The 23703-nt window shown below is 45.6% G+C and overlaps 1 protein-coding gene across 3 annotated transcripts in view; it reads right to left on the reverse strand.

Moving 5' to 3' along the window:
- Positions 1-23703, reverse strand: part of CUL9 (cullin 9) — a 1917728-nt gene that overhangs the window by 1187142 nt on the left and 706883 nt on the right. For all 3 annotated transcript variants that reach the window (XM_069608881.1, XM_069608880.1, XM_069608879.1), the window contains exons 17-18: positions 20157-20262; positions 19942-20037 (exon numbers count right to left, since the gene is read on the reverse strand). In XM_069608881.1, coding sequence (XP_069464982.1) covers positions 19942-20037; positions 20157-20262 — 202 coding nt within the window. The remainder of the gene's footprint in view (positions 1-19941; positions 20038-20156; positions 20263-23703) is intronic.

The raw sequence follows: 23703 nt of genomic DNA on the forward strand, positions 1-23703 counted from the left end.
TACTTTCCAAATGACAATCAACATGAGCTCATGAAAAACATTAATTACCACCATTGCTGTGTTTTTCCGGAGGGTGAATTGATAATTTGCTTCGATTTCAATCTGGTCCGGACCCCACAATGGATGAGACGCTCCCTCCTTACTAACAGAAACGCATCAGCTGCTAACCCGGGAGGGTAGCTCGGGGGCAAGATGTTTGTCTTGGAAGCAAGACAACACATAGCAACACAGGTCTAAATCCCTGATTCGCGCTTAGAAACTGTCCCTGGTATTAAGCGTGCTATAAAAGAACAATTATTATAATTATATAATTACTGAGAGCCCAGGAGGGGCTTGGTTTAATAGATGTCTGGAGGGTTCTTCATGGGAACGACCGGGAGTAAACAAATTATTTGCATCTACACAAAGGATTTGCCCGGATCAATTTCCACTTGCTTTTTGCCGCTTTAACTCCTTATGTCTTGAACTCTACATTGGTCCTAGATTGTTTTCTGACCACTCCATGGTCCTGAGAGATAAGTGTTAGCAGAATACAACCATCTAGCAAACATGAATGGAAACTCTACAACCCTCTACTTCAAGATATAGCTACGTCTATAAGGAGGGGATTTCCACAGAAATGTTGTGGGGAGCTATGAAAGGCATTGGTGGAGGGGACTTATCAGTCGATCAGCTTCCTACTTCAAATCTAGAAACCAAGCAAAGGAAAACCTGAAATCCCAGGTACATGAGCGGGAAAACACACATGCTCAAACAAGATATCTGAAAGCCCTTAAAGAATTAAGGTTGGTCATGTCCAACTTGGAAGTGTTAATGGCATCAGAAACAGTGACCTCACTCTTACGCACAAAACAATTGAGGTGGGGAAGGTCATTATTTTCTCACGCTTTTATGATAAACTATTGGCAGCTGAGCGACCAGACCTCTAAAACTCAGGACCCTTATCTTGCCCCGCCCATGCTCCCTGGATTCTCTCAAGCCCTTCACAGCCAACTTGAGCTGCCTATCACTAAGGAAGAAACAGAGCTGGCAATTAGCTCCGTTCTCAAACAAAAAGCTCCAGGTTTTTTATAAAACATGTAAGGCCCAGCTACCGACACCATTAACTACTTTAACTCCTTTTTCATATCTGGCAAAGTTTCTGAATGCATTGAGGAATTAGTGCTTTCTTTAATACTTAAACCTGGCAAAGATGCCACATTGTGCGATATGACAATGCATTACTTACCGTAAAAGCATTTCAGATGGTTGTATCTGCTTAGATTCACATGCTGTGCATAGGTCCGACATCCAGTGGTCACTGCAGAGTATTGCATTTTGTTTTTCGTAGTCAAAAAGGGGACGTCGACAAGGCGTGCCTGTAACACTATCCCTACAGTGACGTGCGTTGTACCCACAATCCCTCACGCGTCGAGGTCCCTCTGTTTGTATTTTTTCTGCCCTGAGGGAGCCTTCTATACGTGAGTGAGTACAGAAAAGAGAGAGAGATGTGGAAAGATGTCTATGTTCCTTCCATCCGAGCGGGGAGGAAGGGCGGGCGCATGTGAATCTAAGCAGATACAACCATCAGAAATGCTTTTACGGTAAGTAATGCATTGTCTTCTGATGTTTGTTAATCTGCTTAGAATCACATGCTGTGCATAGACTAGCGAGCAGTACCCGGAGTTGGCGGTGGGTTATGAGAAGGAACAGTAGAGAAAAGATGTCTTAATACTGCCTGTCCCACCTGGGAGTCAGATCTAGAGTGTGCATCTAGACAGTAGTGTTTTGTAATGGTGTGCACAGAACTCCAGGTAGCCGCTTTGCAGATGGACTCAAGAGGGACATTTGCAATGAAAGCTATGGAAGCCCTGAGTAGAATGTGCTCTTGGCTTGAAGGGTAGTTCTCTCTTAGCAAGAGTGTAACAGAGAGTGATGCACTGAACAATCCATCTAGATATAGTGGACTTTGAGACTGCATCTCCTTCTCTTCCTGCTGCCACCGAGACAAAGAACTGATTAGTCTTTCTCAGTGGCCTGGTTCTTTCCATGTAGAACATGACAGCTCTGCGTACATCCAGTGTATGCAGACTTTTTTCTCCCAAGTTGGAAGGGTTTTGAAAGAACGTTGGTAGTTCTATTGACTGGTTTACAAGGAATTTCGAGATGAATTTTGGTGCAAACCTTGAACCACCTTATCTTTGTGAACTGTTACGAAGGGGTCTAGAACAGAAAGAGCCTGTAGTTCACTTACTCTCCTAATGGAGGTGATAGCTATTAGGAAAGCAGTCTTAAGAGTGAGGTCTTTCAGAGTTGCCCTGTGCATGGGTTCAAATGGCAAGCCCATGAGTCTGGAAAGTACCACATTTAAGTCCCATCCGGGAGCTGGGTTAGCTATCGGAGGGTGTATTCTCTTTACCCCCTCCATGAAGGCCTTGATAACTGGTATCTTCCAACACGACACTAAGTTGGGAAGTGGTGTATGCAGAAAGTGCCGCTAGGTGGACTTTAATGGAATTGAACACTAGACCTGAATCCAGTAAATGGGTCAAGTACAGAACAATATGTGTGGGAGAGCAGTCAACCGGGTTGATGCTCTTACCTCTACACCAGATGACAAATCTTCTCTACTTGATAGAATAGCAGTGGCGAGTATTAGGTTTTCTGGCTTCCCTGAGAATGTCCATACATCTCTGCGGAAGTTGTAGATGTCCAAATTCTATGATCTCAGGAGCCAGGCTGCTAAGTTCATGGTCTGAGGGCATGGATGCAGTGTCCTGCCCTTGTCCTGTGACAGCATGTTGTACGGGCAGGGAAGTTTCACTGGGGGAGATAGAGACATCTCCATCAAGTGCGCGAACCATGGCTGCTGGGCCCACATTGGGGCCACTAGTATCATGGTAACTTGTTCCTGGTGCAGCTTGTGCACAACTTTGTTGAGAAGGGGAGTCGGGGGAAAGGCGTAAACAAATTTCCCTGACCATTGAATCGACAGACCGTTCCCCTTGGACTGGTTCTGGGGGTACCTGGAGGCGTAACTTTGGCATTGCGAGTTCTCCAGAGTTGCGAACAGGTCTATTTCCGGGAATCCCCATTGCGTGAAGACGTCTAAGACGATGTCTTCGTGCAATCGCCATTCATACTCTTCGGGCAGGGGGAAGTCTCTGCTGAGTTTGTCTGCTAGCAGATTGAGTTCCCCTGGTACGTGTTGTGACAGTAGGAACATGTTGTGTCTGAGAGCCCACTTCCATATATTCTGGGACAGCTTGGACAGTCCTGGAGAGTGGGTGCCCCACTGCTTGTTGATGTAGTACATGGCTGTGGTGCTGTCTGTAAGGACCATCACTGTCTTCCCTTGTAGGTGTTCCTGGAAGGCTTTTAGTGCTTTGAACACCGCCAGTAGCTCCAGTAGGTGTATGTGCCTGGATGCTACGCTCGGAGTCCACACTCCGTGAGCAGTCTGATGGGATAGGTGAGCCCCCCATCCTGTGAGGGATGCGTCCGTGGTTAGAGTGGCCTCCACCGCGGGTGTGGCAAAGGGTTTTCCTATTATCAGGTTTTCCTTTGTCCACCACCGTAGCGAGAGAACCAAGGCCTGCGAGACCACCACTAGATCGTCCCATTGTCCGCTGGCCTGACACCACTGGCTGTTGAGCCACTCTTGCATTGGGCGCATGCGCAGGCGCGCGTGAGGTACCAAGTAAATACACAACGCCATCATTCCTAGCAAGCGCATCGCTTTGCGCACCGTCACCTCTCGACCTGCCACATATTGGGGGATCTGAAACAGCATGTTTTGGACCCTCTTGTTGGAGGGGAAGACGAGGCCGTCCTTTGTTCGAATTAGAGCCCCTAGGAATTGTTTGACTTGGCTGGGGTCTAAGCTGGACTTCTCGTTGATGGAGAAGCCCAGTTGGAACAAAAGGTCTACAGTCTTTTGGGTGTTTGAGAAGCATGTCTCGTAAGAATCCCCTGTTATGAGCCAGTCGTCGAGGTAAAGGTATACTGGGATGGATAACCTGCGCAGGTGGGCCGCTGCCACTGCCAGTACTCTCGTGAATACCCTTGGTGCAGATGCTATGCCGAAGGGTAGCACTCTGAACTGGTAGTGTTTGCCCTCTATCATGAACCTGAGGTATTTTCTGTGCGCTGGCAACATTAAAATATGAAAGTATGCATCTTTCATGTCCAGTGTTGTCATGTAATCTCCCTGTGATAGCAGTGGGATCACTTCCTGTAAGGTCACCATGCGAAACTTTTGGGGTTTGACAAACTTGTTCGCTGGGCGCAGATCTAATACAGGGCGCATGGTTAGATCTTTTGGGTACAAGGAAGTACACTGAATAAATACCTTCCATTACCTGAGATAGAGGCACGACCTCTATGGCTCCTTTTTCCAGCAGTTGGTCCACTTCTTGGAGAAGGATGGCGAGGTGTTCTGGTGTCATGCGGCGTCCCCTCGGGGGTCTGTATGTTGGAGAACTGTTGAACTCTATAGAGTAGCCGTGGGCTACTGTGGAAAGTACCCAGCGGTCTGATGTTATTCCCTCCCATGCTGGAAGAAAGGATGTTAACCGGCCCCCGACCAGCGTTGCATGGGAGGGGACGTGAATCTTCACGTCACTTGGTGGTGTTGGTGGCTTGGGAGCCTCTGGGGGTGGAACCCCGGCCTCGTCCTTTGCCACGGCGTTGACCCCTCTGATTGTACTGCCCGCTATTACTCTGGTAGTTGCTGGCAGAATACTGTTGTTGTTGGTTTTGTTGCTGGCGTTGTCCACGAAAAAAGCGCTTATTACCAAATCCCCGCCTGTTAGGGGGTTTTGAAATTTGGTCTAAGGTCTTTATTGTGTCAAATTCTTTCTTCGCGTTCTCCAGCGCGTCATCCACTGCTCTCCCAAAGAGGTTGGACTCCTCTATGGGGTTATTAATAAGGGACGCTTGTGTTTCCGCCTTAAATCCGGAATTGCGAAGCCAGACGTGACGCTTCAGTAAAATTCCTTGTACCAAAGTGCGGCCAGCCGTCTCTGCTGCATCGAGGGTATTCTTGACGATGCTTTGATTGACCAGAGAGCCCTTGTTAACTGTAGCCAGCAAACGAGTCTTTAGGGGTTCGGGAACTTCTTCAATGTACTGTTTGAGCTTAGCCCATTGAGCATCGGCGTAGCTTGCCAATAGGGTATTATTATTGGCGATTCTGGTAGAGAATGCTGCAGAGGTGGTGATTCTCTTGGCTAGGGCATACAGCCTCTTCCCCTCTTTATCTGGGGGTGCCTCGCTGGTAGATAGTGGGACTCCTGCCCTTTTCCTGGTGTTGGTCACGACCAGGGAGTCCGGGATTGAGTGACCCTTAATATATAATGGGTCTGATTGAGAGGGAGAGAACAGTTTCTCAATCCTCCGATTGACCCCTCTCACCAATGCAGGAGTGGAAAGAGAAGGTGTAATACGTCTCTTAACTGAGGCGAGGATGGGTATAATTTGGCTAGAGGGGGTTTTTTTCTTGATAATCCTCTCCACGAAATCGGTGTCTGGGGTGACTTCCCCAGTTTCAATTTCGAAATGTGCTGCCGCCTTCTTCAGCAGTGCATTGAAGGTGGGTTGATCATCGACAGGCGAAGGGTTCCTGACTGGTGTAGTTTCAGTAGATCTGATGACTATACTGCTACTGCCTGTGTCTGTCGACCTAGCCGGTGACTGCCAGGGATTTAGTTCGCCCTCGCCTGTGTCCTTCTGGAATCCCTCCTCACATAGGTTAGTTTCCTCGTGAAAACCTTCCTCTTCTTGTTTGTCTTCAACATAGGTGAACTCATCTTCCTCCTGGAAGAAAGTATCTTCCTTGGTGGGATTGTGAGAGTATATGTCCTCCTGTATGGGGTCCTCCTGTATGGGGTTATAAAACTTCTGGTATTTAGCCCTTGGTCTCTCCAGGGGTGCCTCCCTTGGTCTCTTGGGTGTCCTGTCTTCTGGGATGGACATGAACCTGTCTAGTTTATCCATACAGGTCTGGAACCTTTCAAAGGTCCACTGAGGTCGGCCAGGACGGTCTGGGAATGAAAAAGGAGTTTCTTCCTCCTGTAATTGTTTGCATCTGTCCCATAACATCGAAGAAAGAGAGCCTTCGCCTTCTGAGTAGCCTTCTCGCTGGCTAGGGCCTTCTGTCGGCGTCAGGAACTGGCCTGATCTGTTTTCCAGCGCTTTCGGCGTATCTTTGGCCTTGTGCGCGCTCTTCGGCGTCTCACTCGCCGTAACGTCTCTGGGCGTCCTTAGATGCTATGCGCGCGAGGCTTTCGGCGATCATTCTTTCTTCCGACGGATCAGTCGCCATCGCGCTATGTAACGTCGAGCTTTTGCTCGTCGAGTCCTTGCTCGTCGAGTCCTTGCCCGTCGAGTCCTTGTTGGCAACGTGAGCGCTCTTGCGATGTGCGTCACCGGAGGTTTTGGTGTTAGCGCCCTTATTTTTAGAATGCCTAGTCGCCTGTCGCGGTGGCGGGGAGGGCTGACGACCCTTACGGTCGGCGGAAAACGCCGGTGGGCCTGGCGTCCCCGTTGGCGCTATGGCTGCCTTCGTCTTTGACGAATGCGTGCCGGGGGGTATGTGCTTTGGTGTTTTTCCGTGTGCGTCCTTGTCGCCGGGGTGTTCATCCCCATAAGCTGGGCGTGAGCCGGGCTTGTCGGGGCCGGGGCCGGACGACGAGGAGCGTGAACGCTCCTTTGAGAGGTCTACAGCCTCCGTTACGGGGCCGTGTAGTCATTGCCCTCGTCACACTCGGCGGCAGCGGGCGAGGAGTCAGGCCTAGACATGGCGTAGGTGCCCACCTTTTGACCCTGCGGTCTTTTAGAGTTTTGGGCTTTAGTAATTTACAGGCCGCACAGCCGTCCTCCTGGTGATCGAGGGGTAAGCAACGGTTGCACCGTTTGTGCTTATCCTTCCAGGTATATTTACCCTTGCAAAGCGGGCAAAACCTAAATGGCGTCCTCTCCATAGCTGAGGGCAATAATTGTGACTACGACCTCGAAAGAGAGGGAGGGGAAAGAGAAAGGCATTCTTAAAGAGAAGAAAGAAAGACCACAAAACCCCACTCTCCCTACTGTGTATGGCCGGCGAGGCCTGGCCACGTGTTCGGCAGCGCCGAGGCATCCCCTCTGCTCGTCCTTCCGTCGAAGATCTTGCTCGGCGGAGAAACAGCTCTGCGTCGTGGAGGGGGGTGGGAGGAGGGGGTGGGGGGGGGGTGGGAATCTACGTTATTGATATTAATGACAAACGACCAAAGGTCAAAGAAACTATTTTGCAATGTCTCTCTAGGAGCTCCGCATAAAGGCGACCAGTAGCTGGGTGGAAAAAAACAATCTGAGGGACCTCGACGCGTGAGGGATTGTGGGTACAACGCACGTCACTATAGGGATAGTGTTAGACACGCCCTGTCGACGTCCCCTTTTCGACTACGAAAAACAAAATGCAATACTCTGCAGTGACCACTGGATGTTGGACCTATGCACAGCATGTGATTCTAAGCAGATTAACAAACATCAGAATGCCTAATTTCCCTCCTTAAGACTGATGCTAAAATCTACCCAAAGGGTCTGGCCACCAGGTTGATGAAATCCCATCCTCCCTAGTCCACCCGGATCAGGGCATAGTAGACTGTAAGGGTGTCAAAGAGATCTGACAAGGAGGTGTTATGTTTGGGTTATAGACTTATTTTAAAACCACAAAACCTAACTATCCTGTATTGGGGGGCTTGCATTGCACATGGCAATGCAAGCCATGGAATGTTGCTAATGGTGGAACCTCGGGTTCCCTCAGGATTCCACAGATTACAAGTAGGATTCAGGATGGGAGATATGACTGGAAGGATGCCAATACCTATGCTCTCCCAATCCCTCTAGCCTGTAAACCTGGAACTGCAATAAAGTTCACTTACCTGTGTACCTGATGGCTCTTGTGTGGCCCCTGTGTCCTGTCTGCCATTTCTGAGTTAGGACACTACAAATCCCTACCTCTACGAGGGGCTTCCCTGCCTCAATCTACATAAATAAGGAAATGTCAGAATGTCTGTCAAATGATAATCCATTCTTGTCCAAAACCTGGCCTCTATCCCTTAAACTTAAACCTAAGAAGTTCTAAATAACTTCCACCAGGAGAACCCCTTCCTTCAACTGGTATCCAGTAAAGTAAAAATCCAAGAGAATGCTCCCCTCCTCCAGATTTTTCTCCCCTTATCAAAGAGCTGTCTCGGTAACTCTAGTAGCTCCTGCCGAGCTATCCCCACTAGGCCCCCAAAAGCTTCCATGGTCCGGCTTCCTCTCGCAATGCACTTTTGGAAAGTGATATTATTCCCTATGAACAGTTCCCTTGAGATTCGGTGAGTGGTCTTTTGACTACCACTGCGAAGAGGAGATTCTCCTCTGATGCATTCTTCATACTCTTGGTTGGAGTTTTGGTAAGTGGCTTTAGGACTGCCGCAGTGGGGAGGAAACACTTCTCTGTGGTACTCTGTCTTGGGTTAGTGGTCTTATGCCTGCCACTGTAATGAGGAAGCCTTCCTCTGTTACACTCCTCAGCTTCTGTTGGGTCAGTGAGATTATGATTGCCACTGTTGCAAGGAATTTCTCCTTGGATGCTTGATTCGATACTACTAGGGTCCCCGACACTTTTCAGGTGCTCAGTGGGTGTTTTGTTGCCACTGTGACGAGGAGGTTCTCCTCAGATGCTTGATTTGCTACTACTAGGGTCCTGAAACGTCTCTGGTGGTCAGTGGGCTTATTGCTGCCACTACGATGATGAGGCTGTCCTCAGATGCTTAGTCCACTGTTACCAATAATCTGGTTGTTAATACTGGGCCAGGTGAGAGCTGCTGTAGGGCGCCTCTCTACCACCACTGTGTCCCCTTGCAGGTTTCTCGTATCTCCCGTTACCTTCTTTGGGATTCTGGTACGCCACCCAGGCTTCCTGGGACTGGGGTCAGTCTCTCTGTGCTTCTATCCTCTGCTTCCACAGCGGCTCCGCGCTCTGTTATGCTGCTCGGTTCTCCTTTTTTGTTTCGTGCTTGTGTCGCCTCCAGCTGGACCCAGAGACAACTCTATCAGTGATTTGCTGGTGTCCTCGGCTCTTTTATTTCTCCGCTCTGCTGACAGGATTATTAACTCCCGCTCTGGATGTTTTCTAAAAAGATGCCACTCCAACTCCAATGAAGGACAAAAGGTAAGGTTTATTTCCAGTTGTCAGGCACATTGATATGACTACAGCCTCTTCTCCCTGTACTTTCTCTCCAACTGACACCCCAACGTTAAACCCTCAAAGAACAAAAAATTCCAGGTTGGAACGAATGGTCACTTTCAATTCTGGAATGGCAACTAATGCAATGTGAGGAAATATATGCATTTAAAAAGATAACCATATACAATGGTTGTTCGGTAAAAGGCAAAACAAAGTAATACAATATAACACATCGCCTTCCTTCTTGAATGTACGACGATTGCAGTAAACAAGAAGGAACAAATAAGAAAACTTACATTCATAAACAATGTAACCCTTTCCTTATTCCACACCTCACCTGCAAACACTGACAGCATGGCCATAATCCCTCTCCACCACATTCTCTGAAGAAAATCTCACATCACACTTTCTTCGTCAACACTTTCACCTTATCTCCCCATACAAACTCTGTATGCAAACAACCTCGTCTTTTGTCATCTCTCTTTAGGCATCCCCCCCCTTGTCTGGCAATGCATTTTCTTATTTTCTCAGAATCAACATGTATCAGGATTGATTTTCCAAGCCACCCAGGTGTCAAAAGAGTGTACTAGAGCGTCTTGGAAGTTGAAAGCTGTATAGTCACCATCGTCTTGAAAAGTGCGATGTGAAGGTGAAGCCTCAGAACCAATAAAGGAGACAAAGGTGATGTGAACTGTGTGTCTTTTGATATACCTTCTAAGGACATGAAAACTTGTTTGGAAACGTGTTTGTGAAGTGTGCATTTCCACGTACTGTCACAGCGCATTAAAGATTTTTGTTTCGATACTTGTTATTCGGTACGCAAATTAATGGCATTGTTATGCACGTAATGGAAGCGGCTGCGTGTACAGCGTCTATTTTGGACGTTTTGTCTTGTGATGAACATGCAAACGAGGCCCCAGAGGACAAAAGACGCTTAAAGCCAGAATCAGTGACTTTTTTCCCTGATACCACGTGGCCATGCTTACACATTTTAGTCGACAACTGGCTTGGGGTTGTGTCTTTAGTCTGGTAGCGTTTTTGTGTGCCTTTATCGCAGTGTGGGGTCTCCATTACAGGACCGTCGGCCTACTTATCGAAGCCACAGACTATCATGTGGGATTTGGCAGAACCCATAATGTCTTCAGCATCACTTTGTACACCGTAGCTGCCTTGCTCTTCCTCTGACTCTTCCACACTTGTTGGGTTATCAGCCTCAGCTTGTATGGTGTAGGCCACTAAATGTTTAGTAGTTTTGTCTTTTAAAGTTTTTGGTTGATAGAATTTACATGACAGACAACTGCTTTTCAGAGGGATCACTCGGAAGGCAGTGTTTGTACATATGATGCGTGTCCTTCAACTGATACTTCCTATTGCAGGATGAACAGAATTTATTTGCCATGATGTTTTAAAAAGGCAGCATGACAGAGTGGAGAAGGGAAGATGTGAAAAGACATTCTCTAAAATTATAGAAAATATGAGAATCCCTCCACTCTCCCTACTGTAACAGGCAAGGGACTGGTGTAGGCAGAAGGCAGCAAATCGTCGAGTTGAGGAGAGATAGTCGCCGGAAAACCCCCGAATTTTGCGATGTTGGCTGAAAGCCCCTGAAGAGTTGGTCGAGTGACGGTGAAGTAGCCGTAGCGGACGAAGAGCCCTACATTAGTTTTAATACTTTAATAATGGTGGTAGCCAAGAAACTCCACGTATAGCGACCAACAAAGATGGTGTAAAAAAACAATCTGAGGGACCTCGACACATGAAGGACCATGGGTAAAGTACACGTCTCACTAGTCATAGTATTACAAACCCCTCCAGTTGACGTTCTGTTTTGATCTTCGAAAACAAGGCATGCAATACTCAGCACCTACCACTTGATGTTGGCCTATGCAAGCATGTGATTCTTAGCAGATCCACAAGCCTCAGAATTGAGAGATAGTTGTAGCAGAAAAGCTTTGCGCCACCTCTCCAAGCTGCCTTCCTAGACATATTAAGATTTGTACACACCCCCTTCGATGAGATCAGCAAGAAAAACTCCCTTTGCTCAATTAGACCACAAATGCTCAAATAGTTTCACTGATAGTGTTCAGACGATATGCCTGCACAAGCAGAGAACTTTCTAATTGCAACGCCTTAAGCAGTCTGAGCATTCATCTGATTTGTGAAGCTCTGCATCTTAATGTACCACTGTGTCTGTACTGTTATGAAACAGCCCTTTTACTTTTGTTTTTAATTCTGTTCATGTTTTCATTTCTGGATAGCGATTGTCAAAATTATAGTCTTTTTAAAGATAATTCACATTGTGGGCCATCATCGCAGTGCAGGATCTTGGATTTCTCTTCCGATGATGTTATTGCAGGATAAGGAATTGTTTTATGGTGCTTCTACCATTCTTAGGATGTTGATGAAATAATGACCCTTACGCCAACCCAGGTGTCCCTGCTTGTCCAAAATTGGGAATATCTTACCATCAGCTTCACATTTCTCATCTCAAAAATTTGGGAATGCTTAAAACTAAACTAAGCACCAATATGAAGTACAATTTTCAAATAAAAAAAAAAATCCTAGAAGAGGAAATGGAACAGATGTAGCAAAGTGCCAAGTTGTTCTTTTTGGTCGAGAACGGAAGCCCAGATTAGGATCAAGATCTTCTGGTTCCAAAGTGGGTTCATTTTAGGCAGATCTATTTTTTCATCCTGTACTCTGAATTCCTCGTCTGCTAAATGTGTGTGTTCATCACATGAAAATCCATGGTCTTCAGTGCACATTAATGATTTAAATTTGTTAGATGGAGATTGATTTTGCCGGGTGAGGAAGTGTAGTGTGAAGCACTGGCGTTAACCCACTGAGCTACCGATGCTGCATATTGAGGCCCAAGGCTTGTTACACATACATAATGCTACATAGAACTTATTCGAAGAGTGTAGCAAAATGCAAAGGCTTTTCAGCTCATAAACAGCTATTTCTCGCAAAAAGCTACTGTAGGCAGACATTAGTCCAGCGATGCCTTCAACCACGCTCTGCGCTGGCAGGTGCACTGACAAGGCCGCATTCCATGGAGAGTTCCCAGAAAAAAAAGGAGGGGTCCCAAGCGCTAAGGAGAGTGGAAGCTTTCCTATAGAGAATATGTTTTGCACAAAGAGGGTTCTGTTAAGAAACTTGTAGAAACTCCAGTGCGTCACACTGATTAACAGGAAGGCCTAATAAGAAGCCTTTACCTGCTCTAGGGAGGGTGGGGACTCTTCCTGGGCTGTTTGATAGAGACGTGCATGCAGAACAGCGCCCGGATACCAGCCAGCACTGAAGGGCAGAGGCTCTTGGCTGTCACATCCCGTCTACGTGCAAGCTGCAGAGCCGGGTCTAGGCCAGTCGTGGGAGGTAGAGGCGCCAGTCACAAGGGCAGCTTGGGTCCTTGATGTGATAAGATTGTGCCAAGATCAGCGATTTCCAGGAGCGTAAGAATATATATTTGCATCTCACCTGTAACTAATAACCTGCATTGTTTAGATTGCATTTTAATCCCATTTTATTGAATACTGCTGCTTGAATTTATTTGGCTTTGTTAGTAAATAAATGCAAGTGTAAAATCTTCTTGTGAGTGGGTTTCTTCCAGACTGTGTGCATTGCATAGCTTCGAACCTGTGAGGGGTCGTAGGGGATTAAAGTGCAGTGAGGGCTGTTCCCAGGGAGTGCAAATACCTTTTCAGGATTTGCAAGCATAATGCCATTCTGGAAAAAACAGGGGAAGGGTGAATGCAACGAAGGAAATAGTGCACTCTGTCACATTCCAGGGTGGCCGGTAACAAATGCATGGTCATCTGTGGCAGATATGTTGCATCGGTACTTTGCTCCGATGACATGGGACATGCATGAAAATGTTGTTTCACCGGCAGTAATCAGCGAGTGTTTGGAGAGTTTACCGCCTGGGAAAAGCCGAAAGGAGCAGATAGCCGCAGATGGCATAGGCTGGTTGTTCCTCCAGGCGCTCAGAAAGATGCATGAGAAAGACTTACTTAAAGATGCACACATTCGAAAATTAAATGAGATATCCCTGCTCCAAGAGCAACAAATCATAATGAGGGAGACCCTTGAATCGTCCGTTAAACGGGCTGATCAGAAGGAAGACATATGTGCTTCTTTAGCCGTGTGTGTAGCCACGCACAAGCGCAAGCAGAGGAGAGGCAATCCGTCAAAGATAAGAATTCGAGCATGAATTAAATTAGGAAAGATACATGGGATCCAAATGTATGGTCTGGCGATGTAAACGACAGTGAGTCGGAGCAAACTTTTAACTGGGATGAGCCGCTTGAAGCATGAATCGCGTAGCTAGACTGTTCGGAGGGAGAGGAGTTGGAATGTGCACAAAAGAAATGTGCTTATCCAGCGTGGCCATTAATTACCAATAAATCAAAAGGCCAAGCTGTATATTTATGTGCTTCATTGTATATTATCTGTAACCTAAGCTTCGCATTTTCTGTACTGCTGCACCCGGTAACCTACAGGTCTGGTGCGCATTACAAGTGATTAAAACAAACAAACCTTTTGCTGTGACTGTGCCAGACATTATCACCTTGATTGAAAACCTCACGAAATAAGTGGGTGAATGGCATTTGGTAATTGAACTGGCCAATGCATTTTTCTCCATTGATATTGATGCTGAATCACAACATCAATTTGCTGTAACTTGGGGGGGACAGACATTTACATTTACTAAATTGCCCCAGGGGTACTTGCACAGTCCCACTGTGTGTCATGGATTGATTGACAGGGACTTGAAAATGGTGCAGTTAGATGATGTGCATGTTGCCCATTATATCTATGATATAAAGTTGACCAGTAATGAGAAAACACATGTTGAAAAGGAAGCTGAAAAGCTGATAAGACATGCAGGACCGTGGGTGGACTATTAATCCCAAGAAGGTACAGGGGCCCACTGAAAGAAGTGACATTTTTGGGTGCAATCTGGTCTGTTTCAGTAAAGAAAATCCCTGAATCTGTAATCGACATGGTACAGCAGATGAAACAACCCGTGGATAAGAAAGAGCCACAAAGATTCATTGGGTTAATGGGTTTTTGGAGAAATCACATACCTCATTTGAGCTTGATACTGAAACCAATCTACAAAGTTACCAGGAAAAAACATGATTTTGAATGGGGCCTAGACCAGCAGACCGCCTTTCAACAGGCTAAAGACGCTTTGCAGAATTACATCATGCTGGGTCACATGACACAAAATGATCCTTTTGAAGTGGGAATTCTTGTCTACAGTGATGTTGCAGTGTAGAGCCTGTGGCAAAAGCAAGGACAGAAAAGAGTGCCACAAGGTTTTTGGTCAACAAACCTCACAGATCCTATGACAAGATATACTCAGCTTGAAAAGCAAATTGCTGCAGTGTATTGGGCGCTAGTTGAAACTGAACGAATCACAGGCGAGCAATCAATGACAATTTGCACACAAATTCCAATCATGGGCTGGGTGCGTGAGGTTGCTGTGGGTGGAAAGAATAGTAGAGCGCAAGACGTCACTCATGTCAACTGGAAATAGTATTTACAGCAACGCGCAAAAACCATCCGCACAGGGGTTTCCAAGCTGCAAGAACAAATGTTGGAAGCAGTAAATCTGGAAGAAACGCCTGCACCGAGCACTCTTGTCACGTTGCCAGAATCTCCCTTCAAAGTCGCCCCCGCCTATTATACATTGACGGAAGCAGCACAGAATTCTGCATGGTTCACGGATGATACTGCAAAGTATGATAAAGGGCAAAGACACTGGCAAGCTGTTGCATTCCAACCCCACCGAGAAACACTGCTAATGAGAGAAGGAGTGGAGGGTTCCAGTCAATATGCTGAATTGCAAGCAGTGGCCTCTGTGATTGAACAAGTGAAAGACACAGAGACTGCATACATATACACGGACAGTTGGGCTACATACCAATGCCTGACTCATTGGGCACCGGCATGGAGAAGAGACGGCTGGCAGGTTAAAAACACTCCAATATGGGGAGGGCCTGAAAATGGAAAGCATTATGTATTGACAATGGTAGACACATATTCCGGATTGCTGTTGGCCCATGCAGATCAACGGACTACCCTACAAGGAATGGAATATCTCATAAGACACTATGGCATTCCAGATGAAATCCAATCAGATCAAGGCAGCCATTTGCAGGACACAATGTGCAGAATTGGGCTCAGGAACAAGGCATCAAATGGACGCTGCACATCAGTCGGTATCCTGAAGCTTCTGCTCGTATTGAACGTAGCAATGGCTTGCTAAAACAACAAATAAAGAAATTGACTCAGACTCACACTCCCAAGGGGTGGTTCAAGCACCTGACAAGCATTGTTTGAACTGAACAATTGCCCTTTGGGAAACAGGCAAACACACTTTGTGAGACTGACAAGTGAAAAGGTAAAAACAACAAAGACTTATTTTTTGGAAAACTGAAAAAGAAGCAGTTGGCTGTACAAGCCACTGCGGGCAGTATTGGACTTGATCTGTCTACCTATGAAGATGATGTAGTACCAGCAGGGCTAACCAAATCGATATCTCTGGGCATTGGCATCAAATTGCCAGCTGGCACCTATGGTCGCATTGCTGCACGATCCAGTCTGGCAAAGAAAGCCACTGACATTTTGGGAGGTGGGATTGATCCGATTACCGGGGGAACCGTTTATGCTTTTACACAACATTGTTTCATCTGAGGTACCATTAACCAAATAGGACTGCATTGCACAATTGATTTGTGAGCAAGCAGTTGTTCCCCAAGTGACAAAGTAAACAAGCCCCAGACACCACACAAAGGGGTGAGGGTGATTTTGGTAGCACTGGGGAAAAAAGTGTGGGTCCATCATCCGCATAAAATACCTGAGGCTGGGGAAGTGCCAAGTCAAGGAGTGGAAGTACTTATACTGTAGTATTGCAGAATTCTGACATGCCTGTTTATATCCCTGCTACTAGGCTCACACCACGAACGTAGCGCTACATGATGGGGGATAAGCTTGACCTTGCTGTGGGTGCTCCTGGCATGGCAACGGGTTGATGCAAGACGCTGCATGGAATCCGAGTATCGCTTGCAATGCACCTGATGCTCCAGTCATGTGTGATAACAATCGCACTGCAACCTGTGAGAAAAGCACCACGAATGACTATCCATATGGAACTGCTAAAGTACTGACTTGGCACATTGTCGGACACCTTTTGTCACTGACACATATCAGAGGCGTGCCAGACATTCTAGGCCCAAATGTTTTCAGTGAATGGATCCAACAATTTGTTTGACGTTTCATGGTTCTTTCGTCCCAAGGATTGCGGCGAGTGTAACCGGCAAGATTTTTTGGACTATTACTTGACTAAATGCAATCCGTACAACTGCGCAAAGGAACAGCCACTATCAGATGGTAGTATGGTGTTCGTTGCTAAGACTAACATTATATATGGCATACCCGCCACCCTGGAGAATGGTGTTCTTTAAATCTCAAAAAGTAGAAACTGTCCGCATGCTAGATTTTCCAGTAGTGAGGCAACATTTAAATTGCAGAAACGTAATGCACGCCTCTATCATTAGCGAGGTGCAATTAGATAAAGATTTGTCCCGAAGCAATGTTTCACTGTTTCAACCAAGCTGCTACAAATGGAGTCTGTTTTCATGGCCAATAGCTAGAGAACTAGATAAAATCAATCAGGGGAGCAGCGGAGGTGGGAACGGGAGCTTTAAATGCTTTTGACATAGAAATTGTGCGCAACAAATTATCCACGATGGGTTCAGATGCCAGCGCTTCTATAAAACTACTGGCACAGTGGGGCCCACTGAAAAACCCTGCCCTGCGAAATGCTGCCAAAAGTATAGGCAACAATTGGAGGTGGCAGAATTTTAGCTATGAAGATATCTTTTCAGCCTTAGGGCAGGTGAACAAAACTGCCAAAGACAACCGATGCATTTTGTGGCAGACCTTGTTAAACCAGCAGATGTTGGCTTTTCGTTCTGGGTGGGGGAGGCGGTCCTCAACCCACTGGCATACAGAATTACATTTACCAGCAGACATATGGATTAAACCGCTTGCTTTTGATTGCATGAATAATACCTGCCACGCTTTAATGCAGGTTAGCAGAACTGCTTATGCTTTGGAAATATGGTGTCCTTTCATAATCTTCACTGTGAAAATAAATGGCTCCTGGTGGGTTCCGCAAATACGAGGAGAATGGTTAGACAGCCAAAATGACACAACCCATAGTAATACATGTATGCCCTGAGACCAGGGCTGGGTGTGCCCTCAAACGGAAAGCATCCCGGATCCATGCATGCATCCCATAGCAGGGGAGTGCACCTGGATGCAGTACCACATTAATGGAACTGATATTTTTCAAGTAGATCAGCATAGGGCCTGCATGGTCAGTAATCATACCTTGCTTATTAACAACTATAGATTGCTGGGGAACCCTCAAGTATTCTGTGTAGATCAGGTTGTGACTATCTTAGATAACACTACACACACCTAATATTCATTGACCCGGTGGTCTCATACTACCTTGCATGCAGAGCTCACACATATGCTTAACTGGACCCTGCCTTATGGGATAATTACCTCCAAGCTTCAAGCTATTAGACAATTTGCTCAAGTCTCTTTGAAAGCCTTTCAAAAGCTTTAGCCACCTCGGTTATTTCTGCAAAGTGCATAAATGACAATAGACAAAGATCAGCTAATTAAAACAGCTGATCATCTGCAATCTGTCACTGCTCATCATTGGTGGGACATAATGACCGGCTGGTCACTCATCTACAAAGCTGCTTAATATAATGCTGCATCCGTTGTTGTGGCTGATTATAGCCCTAGTACTAATTGCTATAATATTCATTGTTTTTTTGTGCAGAATGACTTACCTCTATAATAGAATGACTGGGCTAAAAAACGTTTGATGGGCTTACAGCACAACGTTTATGCTTCTAAATCTTTCAACTGAGCCAGCATTTTATACCCACATGGAATGTAGTGTGAAGCACTAGCGTTAACCCACTGAGCTAACTATGCTGCATATTTAGGCCTAGGGCTGTTACACATACATAATGCTACATAGAACTTATTCAAAGAGTGTAGCAAAATGCTGCTGAATGGTGCCTCATAGATAGATGGCCAGCTTAAGAGCCAATATGTGGTTGCGAGGGGTTAACTGCAAAGGCTTTTCAGCTCATAATCAGCTATTTCTAGCAAGAAGCTACTATAGGCAGACATTAGTCCAGCGCTGCCTTCCACCGCGCTCTGCGCTGGCAGGTGCACTGATAAGGCTGCATTCCATGGTGAGTTACCAGAAGAAAAAAGGAGGGGGCCCGAGCGCTAAGGGGGGTGGAAGCTTTCCTATAGAAAACATGTTTTGCGCAAAGAGAGTTCTGTTAAACTCCTAGAAAATCCAGTGTGTCACACTGATTGACAGGAAGGCCTAATAAGAAGCCTTTACCTGTTCTAGGGAGAGAGGGGATTCTTCCTGGGCTGTTTGATGGAGACGTGCACACAGAACAGCGCCCGGATACCAGCCAGCACTGAAGGGCAGAGGCTCTTGGCTGTCACATCCCGCCTACATGCAAGCTGCAGAGCCGGGGCTAGGCCAGTCCCGGGAGGGAGAGGCGCCAGGCACGAGAGCGGCTTGGGTCCCTGATGTGATAAGATTGCACCAAGATCAGCGAATTTCCAGGAGCGTAAGAATATATATTTGCATCTCACCTATAACTAATAACCTGCATTGTTTAGCTTGCATTTTAATCCCATTTTATTGACAACTGCTGCTTGGATTTAGTTGGCTTATTAGTAAATAAATGCAAGTGTAAAATCTTCTTGTGAGTGGGTTTCTTCCAGACACTGTACATTATGCCTCGCATAGGTTCGAACTTCTGAGGGGTGGTAGAGCGTTATAGGGCAATCAGGGCTGGTCCTGGGGTAAATAAAAAAATACCCTTTCTACTACAGGAAGGCAGGCTATGAGCAGGGGTGGCACATCCAGTGCAAGTCTACTCATTAAATCAGGTGAAAGCTACACTGCTTGTCATTTCCTTCACAGTAGTCCAGTGCTCATTGGAACCCTGTAATCCAAGTATTGGCAAGAAATATTTCCCACGCTATATGGCATTTCGAATTAACCTAGTTCCCTGGTTTTGAGCACATTTTGCACACCTCTCTATAACCCCCATAAGGTGAGGAGAGGTATCCTGCCCGTAGCTACAGACAACTCTTCCCCTGGTACAAAGAATTTATGAGGACCACCAACAAAACATTTACCTAATACAGAATCCCACAAAGAACCAACAATCTCTAATGGAGATTTCCTCAGGTGTTTGTCAGTACCTGTAGAAACCCTTGTAGAACTACACAGACATCTATGAACCCCTAAAGGAGCACACCTCAGCAGTGCACATGTAGAAAGCAAAATGTAACCTAAACAGAAATTCATTGACAGCTAACAACGCTTATAAACATCTAATAGACATGGGCATAATGCCAGCTGAAAGACACTTCACGATGGATACAACATAGTGCATTCACTGCAAACCAATGTGTTCACTAAAACCTGCCAAACTTTAGGAGCCACGAGCACACACATTTCCTTGTATAGTATTATTACCAGGTTTATAAACAGCATTTAATGCCAGATTCCTCCTGTTAGCTATAAACCGTTATAAACACAGCAATGGCAGTGGAAACGAAAACCAAACATGAAGGCATTAACGTGACACATGCAATCAGATGAAAACACAGACCTGCTGGCAGCGCTTTATCTTGATCTGGATTATTGGCCAGAACCGACTCAAACCTTCCACCAGGATGACGCGGCTGGCAGACGGCATTACGTTAACCTATTTGAAAATTGGAGAGAACACAATTACTACATGGTAATCAGCTAAGCTATCACTGCACATGGATCGACTGCATTACAATATATTAGTGAAGGAGTGAATTTAATTGTGCAACTTACTGTGTTAAGCTCTGTGTTGATATTCGAAGGATTGTCACCCCCCATAACAACAATCCTGGCAGGCATGTAGCTGGAATCTTCGCTAGCAACCAACAGAATCAGCTGCCTGTCATGACATAAGAAGGGGAGAGGGAGCAAGTAAGTAAGGTGAACATACAGGCTACACCAAGAAAGGTTTAAAGTCAAAGTATGTCAAAGACCGTTTACAAAGTCTAAATCCGCCCCCACCTGTGGAAACCTGCATTTCCTCTTCTAAATGTGTGTCTCGTTTCTTACATAGCATTTGTTCTTAACATTTACATGCCCATCAACGGATGGGCTCTACTGCAGTCAACCATTCAATTGAAAACGACCTTCAAAACTCAGAAGAGGACAACTCTCACGGTTTTCATCATATCCCCACTTTTCAAAGCCTAGACTCCAGGCCAAAAATCATCAAAATGCCCAACTACGACTGTGTGTGGCAGGTTTTGTGACAGACAGCTGTAACTTGCCGAAAGCAAGGCTCTGGAGAGAGTTGGATCCCTGCACTTAGTGCAAGAGAAAACATTTGACCCTGAACACTTGACAGGTTTACTATTGTACAGCAATAATGTTGTGGGTCTATCCCCAGAACTTCTAGAAACCAATTCTTACTACCCTTGTGTGAATGGTTAACATTAGATGTAATCAATAGAGAGGGTTAATCACCAAAACAGCAAGCATTTACACTTGCAATGTAATGCCTCTTGTAGTCACATAGAAACGCACAAATCATATGCTCACTTATTTCACATTTATGTATCCTTGTTCCTTTGTAATGGTTCATATAATATATGAACAAATACCACAGTCAAACAATATGCAGGCCCCAATATTAGCAACGATGTCTATGTACTCTTCTATTCACTGCTCGAAATCTAAAAACAACCAATCAACAATACGCATAGCCATCTAAAACATACATTTATACTCTCAGCAGAGCTGCCAGGATTGGTGAGCCAGCAGACACTTAGGTTCTATAGCTCAATGTAAACCCATTAAATGGAAAGTGCTAAAACCTCTTCTCAAAAGCTCAAGGAAGTTCACAAAAAAAGTTCTAAAGCAATGGCTTAAAAAATGCCACTCAAACCAGGTTAAGTGCACCTGCTGGCTGCTGGAGTTCTTTCTATCCACTAGTACATATGTGGTTCAATTTACCATGGCCAGAGAAATGGAAGGAGCAGCAGAGCATGTAGCCCAGTTTATGCCACACCAAACTGTCTTCGCACACTCTAGAGAATGGGGACTGCAAACTGCAGCTATCCAAATGTTTTTCACTATGACTCCCATTATCCCGATACCATCGACTTTGTTGGTTAGGGATGGTGGGAGTTGTAGGCCAAAATATCAGTGAAGCCCAATGTTGCAGACCCCTAAGATTTTGGAAAGTAACTTTATTTGAATTTGGCCAAATTAGCAAGAACACCCAAAAACTGATTTGTTCCGATCTGGTAAACGCATTATAATTGTTAGCTCTTCTTAGAGAAGCAAGTGAAGAATCCTATACAACTATGTGATTGAGCTCTGCTGTCCCCATCAAATATGCTCTGCAAACCTACGCGCCCCACCTGTGCTCTGAAGCTTGCTTTAGAAGCTGAAGTCAGACTCATCTAAAACTCACCTATTTCCTAGAAACCAATGAATATTTGAGGGTGTCGGTGTGTTAATCTTTACGCTCATCTTTTAAAAGTGCAAGTAGCCTTTCCATTGATTCAAAGAATGAACAGTGCAAAAATAAAGCCTAGTCTGAAATGTGCATCTGCTCTCTAAACTCCGCCATCCCACAGCAAAGCTCAGACGTCCCATCAACAGAAACTAATTTCTGGTAGACTTGCCACCGATTTAAAAAATGTACAGTCAATCATGATGACGTCAGAGTCTAATCTAGGGTTTCATCCTACAAACCCATATACAATTGTCAGACTGCTTCAGAGGATTAGCATTAGTGAAGGAGTATTTATTCACTATACAGTTGCATTTCTAAAATGGATGAAAATCAAATACAAGATAGCGATGCATACTGTATAATGGATAGTTCAAGCTAAGTTTAAAAATATGTTTTGCTCTTTGCTCAAGGTAATTACTACATGAAATGAACAAGAACATTTTATTGCAAACTGAAGCCACAGTATGCAGTTTCAATATATCCTATATACAAATACTTTATATTATTTTTATTTATTGCGATTCAGTTAAACTACATAAATCAACAAAATTACACCTTCAACAGAAATAGAGAAAAAATGTATCAGTTCTAAAGAATCAGTACAAACTATACTATACTATACAAACTATACATAAAAAAGAAAAAGATTAAACATCTTCTACAATATAATCGAACAATAAAAGGTAAGAAAAGGAGAAAGAAATGTTCACATATTCGAGATAATCCCACCCAATTTCAGACTGACTTTCAACCATACTCTGTAAAGAGCAAGATGCAGGGCTGAACTATTAGAATTGAAACACATTATCATCGTCTTTTAGCGATTCATAGGAGTGATCAATAATACCGTAATTAGTCATGCAAGTCAGAACCATCCTTGGACATTCACACAAAACATACTTTGGAGTTTCTAGAATGTGCCTCAATTTGCATTTCCGGTGGTATCGCCCATTAGCCAGATCACTGTATCTTCAGGCAACAATATTGTGAACTGGAAGCTGTCTAATCCAGAAAAGCAGTAGAAAATGTTGTAACCTTGCACAGAGACAGACAAAGTACTTTTGCAGGGACATACATTTATGCTGGAATTCCATACTGTCAGTATAGTTCTTCAGCCTTTTAAGGTGAGAAAAGTTGTCCCATGTAGTAGCTTTCTTCTTCCATGCACCAATCATTGTTAAGTCCTTCAAAGGAGAGCAGCCAACCATTTTAAACAGTCTGAGACACTCCACATAAAAAGGGAAGGCTCCATCCCCATCTCGCACATTCACTTCAATGAGTGCCACCACCAGCAGCAGCTGGGGAGCAGGTGTAAGTGGATCTAGGTCACCTGGCCTAAGCCCCGCCCACCTGGTGCCTTCCTGCTTGCCGCTCCTTTTCACCACTTATCAAACCCCGTCCACCTGGCGACTTCCTGTTTGCCGCTCTTTTGCCTTCTTAAAGAGCCCTACAGCATCTTTTCCTTTGCAGCTGGGGAGCAGGTGTAAGTGGATCTAGGTCACCTGGCCTAAGCCCCGCCCACCTGCTTAGCCCTGCCTCTTCCTTCCTGCTCTTAACTCTTAGATGAAGGGCGTCTCTCGCCCGGGCGTCCAAAGTGAAGAGCAGTCAAAGAAAAGGGCTATTGCTGTTGGGACCTGTTCAGACCAGGAGGATCCAGGGTCCGAGCCCCTGCTAAGACAGCAGGTAAGCATGCACCAACATGTGTTTACACCCTCTGTCCCAACAAGCCAGCACCCACCCTCTCTGGTCCCCCCCGTGTTGTTCCCTTGTGCACCCCCCCTTCCTGCACACAGGAGTCTGTCCTGATACATTCTGGTTTCACCATCACCGTCTTGTGGCCAATGCTGGATTTTACCTTTA

The sequence above is a fragment of the Ambystoma mexicanum genome, chromosome 4q, assembly GCF_040938575.1.
Source record: "Ambystoma mexicanum isolate Mex_15411 chromosome 4q, UKY_AmexF1_1, whole genome shotgun sequence".
NCBI classification, from domain to species: Eukaryota; Metazoa; Chordata; class Amphibia; order Caudata; family Ambystomatidae; genus Ambystoma; species Ambystoma mexicanum.